This window comes from Anser anser, assembly GCF_964211835.1.
Source record: "Anser anser genome assembly, chromosome: 4".
Classification (NCBI taxonomy): Eukaryota; Metazoa; Chordata; class Aves; order Anseriformes; family Anatidae; genus Anser; species Anser anser.
This window is the reverse complement of record NC_139724.1, coordinates 27,691,172-27,701,168: the sequence shown is the minus strand read 5'-3', so window position 1 is coordinate 27,701,168 and position 9,997 is coordinate 27,691,172. Positions and strand designations below refer to the sequence as shown.

The window sequence follows — 9,997 nt, the reverse complement described above, 5'->3', positions numbered from 1 at the left end:
GCCCCCCCGCCGCTGCCGGGTTCCATTTTCCGGCCGGCTGGAGGCAGCGCCTGGAGCTCGGGACGGGTGGGATCAGGCTGCCGCGGCCGGCGCGGGGTTCGGGGGAGCGGGACGGGGCTGGGGCGGCGGAGCCTCGTCCTGCCGCCGCAGATGGAGGCCAGCCTGACGTGTGCCGTGTGCCTGTCCCTCTTCGAGGAGCCGGTGACGCTGCCGCTCTGCTCGCACAACTTCTGCCGGGGCTGCGTGCTCGAGTGCCTGGCCTCGGCGCAGCACCAGCAGCGGGGGCAGGGGCCGGGGCAGGGCCAGGGCCAGGCCCGGCTCTCCCGGGGCGGGCCGGGGCCGGGCGGCGGCGGCGGGGGCCGGGTGCCGTGCCCGCTGTGCAGGAAGCTCAGCCCGCTGCCCCGCGGCGGCGCGGCCGCGCTGCCCGTCAACACCACGCTGGCGGAGGTGGTGAAGCTCTACCGCTCCGGCGCGGCCGGGGAGCCCGAGCAGGGCCAGGGGCCGGGGCAGGGCCCGCTGGTGCTGAGGGGCACCTGCCAGAAGCACCCGGGCCGGCTGGTGCAGCTCTACTGCCGCATGTGCCGCCGCGCCGGGTGCGGGCAGTGCGTGTCTGAGGAGCACCAAGGCATCTTCCACTCCGTCAACCTCATAGACACGGTGTTCCAGGAGGAGAAAGTAAGCGCTCGGCTCTGCGCGGGGTCCCGGCTGCGCGACACCAGGCAGCTCCCTTGCTTAGAATACCTTGGCACTTGGGACTCCTTTGTGCGTGTATAGAGGCTGACAGTCTGTGCCGGAAAACAACACGCTCATGCCAAGAGCTTATGGCATGCCTGGATCCAGTTTTTCAGGCTTCTGCAAGATGCTAGCTCTGTTTAAAGAAAACAAAAAAAAAAACACACCCACAGATACTTCCTTCATAGGCTCTTTGAGCTGACGTGTAGGTGTAGGGGCTGTCATGGCTTAGAAACTAAGCCCCACGTTATTTGAAGCCACTGTTTTTTGTTTTTTTTTACTGGCCAGGGCTAGAACTGGAAAAGAAAAAAGTAGTTTACCTTTTCAAGAAAGGCAGAAAGTGAAGGTATGTTGTTGAGGCATTGCTTCATGTATAGGTAATGAACTAATTGGAAACAATGGTGTGGAAGATGATGTAGAACATGTAGGACTTACAGTCTACTAACTAGAAACTTCAAGGTAGTAGTGTAGTAGATTTTTCTGTTTGCTGTAAATAATCACTTACTTAGAAACGCTTCTTAGTTTTATAAAGCATATGTTTTCGTGGAGACCATATTGGTGGAAAGGGATGATTTGGTTGTTATAAGTTGAAGAACAGCACTGACTGTCCATTAAGCTATGAGTTGTTTTTGCACTGATTTCCTTCCTGTTCCTCTTTCCAACCACCAATTGCCTGTCATTCAGGAAACAAGGGAAAAAGAGCCTTTGCACAACAGTTTTTGTGTAAGATTTAGTGATAATATAGTGTGGTAAGGAAGGAAAAAAACAGTGGTAATGTTGGTTAAAACAAGAATAACATCGTTATGATTAGCTTTCTATTTGTTTATTAAAACTTTTTTTTTTTGAGACTTTAAAAAGACTGTCATACACGTGCTTATCAAGCAGGAACAAATGCAGCATTCAAACAAATTGTGCTAGTTGTATGTGTTTTTTAAAAAAAGAAAAAAAAAGCTGAGGGAAACCAGTGTTTTAGCTATGAAATAACTCTATAGCCATTGTAGCATTTGTATTGTAGATGAGCCTAAAGCCATTACTTTGAGAAAGAGAGAAATATCAAAAGCAAGTTTGTCTGCTGTTCCAGGGAAGCATTAAATGTTATCAAATGTTTTGAATGACTGTTTGTGTTGATATGTTGTACCCCATGCTGTGGTTCTAGACAACCACTGAAATGTATTTATGGAGTTGTTAAAAGTCATTCTAAGCATTTCAATTGTCTTACAGTTAACCTTCTTCAGTAGTCTGAAAAAAATGAGAATAATAAATGAGAAGCTGATGAATGAAGTCTCAAGTCATCCAAATGATACTGATGTGAGTTACACATGCTGACTTTTTTTTTAAATTTATATCTATATAGATAGATAGATATAAAAAGCTCGATAACACCAACTTGATTCTCATAATAGGTTAATTACAACAATAGAGTACGCTGGTACTTGGTATGGTATAGACATGTCCTGAACTTAGTTTAAAAAAATAAAAAAGAGTATGTAGACACTGCTGCTTGCATCGTCATCTGTTTTTGTATTCTCATGCTTCTAGATGGTGGTGAATAGTGAAGCAGACATAATTGCACTGGAATTCGGAGAAATTTTCAGAACTCTGGAAATGAAGAAGCAGCAATTGATAGAAGATCTTGAAAATCAAAGAAGTAAAAAAGAGAAGGAGTTTCAGATTTGGAAGAAGATGAAGGAAACTCACAAGAAAACCATTGAGAATTTTTTGAAGGATTGTGAAAAGCTTGTACATGAATGTGACCCTCAGCGTTTCCTGGAGGTAATGGCCTTTCTGTTACTGCTTGAGATCAGTTCTATAGTGAAGCTCCGATGTCATATAGAGCCTGATACTCAATTCAGTGTGATAACGAATGGATTGCGACAAACAAATTCAACAAATGGAAAAATGAAAGCTTAAATTATTTGTCACTTTACCCTCTTTTAAAACAGTGCTTTTCATTTTAGAGAAGCCTGACAATCTTTCTTTACAGTTTAGATATTTAGTGAATTCAGTAGACACTGTTTTCTTCACATGATTAAAGCTGATGAAATTAGTATTGGCTGTTTAGCTGTTGATATAACACTTATTGTGTTATGCTATCAGCTATGGAAGTCAGCTGCCTTGATGCTGGATAGGGAGTTATTTGTTAGTACTGCCACCAACCTTCTCTCATGTTTATATGCTTTTTTATGTTTATTTTTAAATGCTCTGTGCATTAAGCACGTTAATTGCATCTGTGAATTTGAAGATACCAAAAAAAGCTTTTTGGTGAGAGGTTAGAGCCAGATCTGGTAAGTTGTCTGAGCTGCATGGTGGAATACTATGTTGGGATACCTGAAGTAAGATGACTGTATAGATTCTAAAACCTGCTGTAATCTTTGCACGGAGCTATGCAGCCTATTCAAAGCTACCTCAACTACTTCTGACATACACTATATATTGAGTAGTATATATGTTTCTATAAAAGATGCTGTAAGTCTTCCTCATAGTGTTTAAGGGAACTGGAGAGGAAAAATTGAGAGCGATGATAGAGGAGCTCAAGACACAAGCTTACATCCTCATTTTTACCTAAGGTAGCAGAGACGTTTTCATCTAGTTTTAAACTAGCTAGTTGATTTACGTCCAGTGCTGTGCTGTAACTGAATGGAATTTAGGCAGATGGTAAATGGCAAAGGACTTAACTGCTGAATTCTGTGTTTCCTGTAACTTCCAGCTTTATACCTGTCCTAAGGGACTACAGCACATTGCTTTTTTCTGCAAAGTTTTGTTTTGTTTTGTTTTTTTCTATCTTGAGATAAATGAGAAGTTTAATAAGTACTTTGTTTCATTAAGTTTCTGCTAACAACTAGTTAAGGAAAACCTGACTTTTGGGTAGAAGCCACCCCTGTTTATGGAAGAAGTGTTCTGACTCCAGCAATTAGTAGGCTTTAAGCTTAACACCTTTCTTCCTGTCCTCTATAGCAGTACACAGCTGATTTCAGTAAGGTGGTTTTTGTTGTTGTTTTCAACAACATTACTCTAACCTCACCAGGCTTTTATATGGAAGCAGCTAGTTTATAATCCAGTCAGTTTTTTCATTACACATTCTCTGGGAACTGTCACTTGAGTCCAATACAGTGAATTTCATATTGCTATGATGACTGCTTTAAAACTAAAACATAAATTTCTTTACTCTTAGTGTAATAATATCTTAAAAGTAAATAGCAGAGGTTCCTCTCACCAGGCAGAAAATATTCTCTTACCTGAGTATTCACAAGTATCTGAAATGGATTAGGTAACCACATAGGTCATGATTTGTTTTACTGGAATACTTCAGTTTGGCTCAAAGAATTTTTTCTTCCTTAATGCTCAGTTTAGAATAAATCGTGGGCCCAGACTTACCTTTGTCATGTGTTTGGCTGCTCTTTTTTTGTTATTGTTTTTGAATCTTCATAGGCTTATCTTCTATGGTTCTGTGAAGTTAAGACGGGGAGTTTAATCTCTCAAGTATTTTGGTAAAGTAGTGATCTTTTTTTTTGAGAAAGAGTTGGAGGAAAGCTCTACAAATGTATTTCCAAATATATACGTATCTTACGAATTCTTGTTTTATTTATAGGTGGCCTGTGGCTTGAATGCAAGGTATATGTATTTCTTTTCATGCTTTCATAGTTCTCTTGTGTAATTTTAAGATTTAAAAACTAAGAAAATGGTTACTTTGTATATGGTCAATTATATCAACTTAAAATGAAAGTAGTGTTTAGTAATAAGCTAAAATGCTTTCAGATTTTTGGATGCTCTGTATTCCAAATTTTAGGAAATGTGTCTATTTCAGTGAGGGATTAGCTGTGATTAGGGATAAACCAGTCTTTTGAATTGTCTCTCTGACAAAAACTGAGTATAGGAATTCAACATGTGGTAATTGTGTATTTTTTCAGTATCTTATTTAAACTCAGAGCACTGAAGCATATCTGGAACTTTCACAGTTTTCCTATATAGCTCTTTAAGAGTGTCTATGGAGATTCTGCAGTGTCTTCATTTTGTGTTTGCAGTGCACATACCCTGAATATTTCTCTCTAAAGACTTTTAATTACACTTATTGCTTATGTGATGACTTTTTAAGCAGAAGTTAAGCGGGAGTGTTGAAGTGGAGTTCTTGAAAATATTTTGTAGCTCACACTAACATTAGCAATGTTCTCTGAAAAGTGAGTGTAACTTAGATTCAGGTATAATATGTTAATAGTTTGTAATCTTTTTGCTGAGCTCCTTTTTTCAGCTTTCTTTTTTTTTTCAGAAAAGCACTTTTTCAGTTTTCATTGTGCATGAAACCTAATTCAAATGATTTGTCAAGTAGTAAGTTTTAAGAAAAATGTCTAGGAAACTCAACATTTTACTGAAGACTTTAACTTTTTCTAATTTCTGTTTTACTGTTTTTTGTTTGCTTTTGTATTAAGCAGCTGTAATTTTGTTGTTGGCTTGTAAGCCTTAAGAGAAAGGGTGTTTAGGTCTGTTCGTTGTTTCATTTTCAAGGATGAAGACTCAGCTTGACCTGATGAGTATAGCATCCAGCTATGAAAAACCACCAGAGTATACTCAGAAGAAAATGGATATCAAACCTGTGGTTAATGAAATCTTGGCTTTGAAGTTAGTGCCAGTTAATCTGGACATGGCTAAAGGTAGGGAAAAAGGACTTAAGGGACAAGATTCAGGATGTCATTCTAGTAACCTGCAACTTGTGGTACTGATTGCTTATAAGCACTCAGTATAGCAAGAGCATTCAAAAGTTCAGAAAACTTATGAGTAAATTAATGCAAGATAAATTCACCAAGGATTTACTACATTTTGTGAATGTGCTTTCTCCAGAAAGTCCCTTGCCTATGGTTTTGGAAGCTGAGGGAAGCATTATTTTCCTTTTTGCAACCAGTATGGCCAGTGTTAAAAATGTATTGTTGAACTAGAAGATTGAATGCTGTGATTAAATGCTTTTACGCACACACGCTTTTACCCCATGTATGTTTTACATGAGGGCAGGTGCCTTCAGGCATTTAGAACAGCTTGTAAGCAGGCCTCTTGCTTTATATCGCATAAGTTTAGCCAAATACTGTATCCTACTTAAGACAATATACTTTTGTTCTTAATTGGAGTCTATTTAGATTCAAAGGAACTTTTCAGGATGTAAACACAGGAATAAAATAATCATATGGCTCATCGTAGCACAGGTTTCCTGGCTTTTTGGTGTTTTTTTTCCTTTTTTTTTTTTGTAGTAATATAACTCCACTACTAAGTGCCTTTAGTACCCTTCAGGATTGTGACTGCAGCCTACATTTCATTTTCTGTTATTCCTTACGTTTTGAGAATATTTATTTTAACAGCATAAAGTTCATAGTAAAGCAGTATTTTATTGATTTAGAAAAATTTATTTTTTTTAGTTGTAACCATTTTATCTTGAAAATGACTACGTTATTTCTCATATATAATATGCTGTCCAACTGTTTTCTTTTTTCTTGTCTTTCTAATAGACCTACCTTCTGGAGGAAATCAGAACTCAACAAAACATACTATAAAGCAATGGCAGGACCAGAAGAATATATCCAAAATGTTTATTGTAAGTTGTTGACTATGTAGCTACAACTCCGCATTTTTTGCTGTTGCTGTTTTGTCCTATCAAAAAAAAAAAAAAAGGAATATAATGTCTGCTGCAAAACATTTTTCAGCCAGTAGCAGGACAAGAGGAAGCACTGACAGACGGTGGCAGGATCTGTACTCGCTTAATGTCAATATCAGAAATGTCAGCATTTCAAAATATGAGTCATGAGGTATGATTGAACATCTGTTTTAAGTATGACAAGTTACTATTTGTTATGACACAACTTTCTGCATATGCTTTTATACTGTCTTATTTAGGTGTTTTGGTGTCTTTTTTTTCTTTTTTAGTAGACAGGTACCTGTCTATTTCTGGAATGCAAATCTGACTATGCTAGTAAAGCTGCCATTTTTCTAAATTAAAAGCAGTTACATGTGGTGGGTGGCCGAGTGAATATTGTTCTTTACAGGAAGAATCTTGTTATGGTTAGTGAAGCGTGGCTGCCAGCGAATCACATAATGTATGTTGTGAGAATGCTGATGGCAGATGGTTAAGTTGCTTAGGTCCTTTGAATATAGAAGTATTTCTGTTATTTTGGAGAATGTTTGCAATGGGACTAGAAAACACAACTTATAAGGTTAAGTATATCCAGTGAAATACTAAATTAGTTTTTGAAAGGTTCTTTTTTGTAACATTTTGAGAATTTTTCAATGTCAAGGCTAGTGTGTTTAGCTATTCCTTGTTTTGTAAGTCACTTTAAATACAGCTTTTCCCATTTGCTACTACTGCAATGCATGCTTTGTCATCAGGGCTCTATATGTATCTCATTCAATTGTTTTTAATTTCTTCCATAACTTGCTCTGTTGCCGTTTATCTAGCAGCAGAAGAAAAATACAACATAAATGCGTATTATAGAATATACAATAAATTTTCTTTAATTGTAAGAGTTTTATAACCTCTGAATTCACAAATGCTCTATTTGGCCTAATAACTGGAATCTTTCCTATAACTGTAGGAGCTACGTTATAAATACTACATGGAACGTCAGAAACTCGCTGATGAGTTCAAGACACAAACTTTACCTGCAAATAAGAAGCATAAATTTGTGGCTGCTGAGGCTTCGAAGGATAAGTCCTCAGGAATTCCTTCTGTATCTTTACCTACCACAGCAAATAACACATATAGAGTGAATATGGGAATCCTGCAAAAAGAAGGTGGTTTTAATGAGTTAAACTTTTTTGGAACCAGTAATCATAGGATCCCATCCACCACTACTAACTTTTCTGAAAAAAATGGTAACTTAAGCTTAGTTCATGAGAGAGGTTCTGAGGAAACAACCACTCCAGCCTTATCAGAAAACTCTAAAGATTTATTAATTAGAGAAAAAATGCCAATGCAGTCATCAGCAGTTACTGTTTCGAATGGAATGGATGCAAATTCTAGCATTTTGGGAGGCCTAAAACCAGCAGCATCAGTAGCTACAACTGTTTCAAATTCAGAATTTTTAGATGTTTCTGCAGAGAGACCTTCTACTTCACCATTTGCTTTTGGTGCATGTAGCAACTCACTACCCAGATTTATTAAAAATGCAGCTACGTTTTCTTTTAAAAAGGAAGACAGTAAATATATTTTTCCTAAATTTTATCTGGGGAAATGTGATCGTGAAGCTAAAACAGATAACCAGGATGAAAGCAAATTTGGAAAACATAGTTCTGTAACTAAAACCGCAGTTTCTGATGCTTCAAACACTTGTAATGTAGAATCAGCAGAAAATGAGAAAATGTTTTTTTCATTTCCCTTTAGCAATTCAGAAAGAAATTGTTCTGCAGTATCAGGAGTCAGCAATTCATCCAAGATTTTATCATTATCCTCATTTTTTAACCAACCTGAGAAGCCTGCTGACCAAAATACATTATCTCACATGGTAGAAAATGCATTTCCTCCAAAGAAAACTGTAGAAAATGATGTGCTGAAACCATCTGTCTCAGTGGAGCAAAAAGCTAATGCATCAGAATCCATCACAACTGCACCTTGCAGTACTTCAGAAACCGGCATTGCAGCTGGGGTGGATGATGTCTCAGAGTCTCCCCTTCTCCCCAGCACGTGTGTATTTTCCTTCAAAAATAACTGTTTTCAGTTGCCATCACCAGTATTTTCATTTGGAAGTATTGTTAAAAATACAACTGATTCACTGACTTCCTCCTCCGTTTTTTTGTCTAGCAATGGTACTGAAAAAAGTGAACAAGAGAAGATGAAATCTCTTGACAAAACACCTCTAAATCTAGTAAAGTCTGCATCTCCAGAGCGTGCAGAGACTGCGTCTAGACACAGTCACCCGAAAGATGAAGGTTCTTTTCCAGTGGACTCATCTAAGAAAATAGAAAGTGCAGAAATACTTGCTGATAGTAATTCTTCCTGTAGTCCACCTTTATGTTCAGCTGTCCTTGCTGTTAAAGATGAGAATGCATCATCCACTCACCTTGCTATGACTTCAACACAACAGGAAGTAAAGGTAAAACATCAAGAAAGTATTGCTGAAAACAACTGTTCTATTCCTGGGAGGGAAGATGAACTTGAGTCCAGAATGCTTCAGAATGCAGCTTGTTCTGCTCCTGGGACGTGCAATGATTCAGTTTCAAGAGCTTCTGTACTTACAGTAAACGAGTCCGGAGGAATGCTGAGTGATAGTGATTCTGACACTGAAGAGCTAAGTCAAACGTCTGTGTCTAGTGATACCAGCAGTGTATCAGAATATTTTTCTGTTGCAGAAGACAAGATACCTACTAGAAGAAAATCAGAGGCATGAAGAGAGGGTGAAATGGAACACAACTGTGTTTAAGTAAGACAGAATTAAATAAACGCTACAGCGAGGATACTTGTGATTTTACAGCTTTGTCCTGTATGAATCTTGCGATTTAAGGTATCTGATAGAAACATACTTGATTATCAGCAAGTACCATATACTAAAGTAATTTTTGTAGCACAATCCAAACAGAAAATGAAGTCTCTAACAAGACATTTTCAGTTAAATATAACCACACATCTTACATCATTAAGAACGAAGACCTTCCAGGAAGTGCCACTGGCATATGTGTGGGTGGTACGGGGGTTAAGGTGTCCCAGAAGGCAGGCACAGTGAAGCCTCAGCAGCATGAAGCAGAATATTGCTGCTTTAGTACAACAGCACTTGCACTAGGGTTGTGTCAGTAAGAGTAGTATCGACAATATCGTTCTGGTAAGCATGGAACATGAGCCATGGTGAAAATAAAGGACATTACTGAACATCTTCTTTGAGCTCCCTTTGGTTGTATTCTTCTTCTGTGCTGTATTTAATGGATATTTAAGTTACAACTCCTAGTTAAATTTCATTTAAACACTTGAAATGGAAAATGACGGCAATGTTCTTGGTATACAAGGTAGAAGGGTATCAGCTACACTTCTGAAATGCTGTATTTACAAAAAGTAACTCAGTTAATTTTCAGTTCCTTTTGGCAGCAAATTGGGAATTAGCGAACAAATATTAACTTGCAGTTTTGATTAAACCATTATGAGAATATGGCTTTTAAAACAAGAAAATGCTGTTCAGAATTTGTGTAATAACAGGAAAAAAGGAAAATTGCACTTCAAACTATAAGTATTAATTATCCAGAACTCATTGGATTTTTAGTTTCTAGAATACAACATAAAGTGAAGATAAAAATGCTGTCTTTT

The 9,997-nt window shown here is 38.3% G+C and overlaps 1 protein-coding gene across 1 annotated transcript; it reads left to right on the top strand.

Moving 5' to 3' along the window:
- Positions 1–2: 2 nt before the first annotated feature.
- On the top strand, positions 3–9,575 carry LOC310898443 (uncharacterized protein). The gene is made up of 8 exons (XM_083833575.1): positions 3–675; positions 1,954–2,040; positions 2,272–2,505; positions 4,322–4,344; positions 5,233–5,378; positions 6,222–6,307; positions 6,417–6,518; positions 7,302–9,575. The coding sequence occupies exons 1-8, from the start codon at positions 151–153 to the stop codon at positions 9,090–9,092; spliced, it is 2,994 nt and encodes a 997-aa protein (XP_083689701.1). The 5' UTR covers positions 3–150; the 3' UTR covers positions 9,093–9,575.
- Positions 9,576–9,997: the final 422 nt, after the last annotated feature.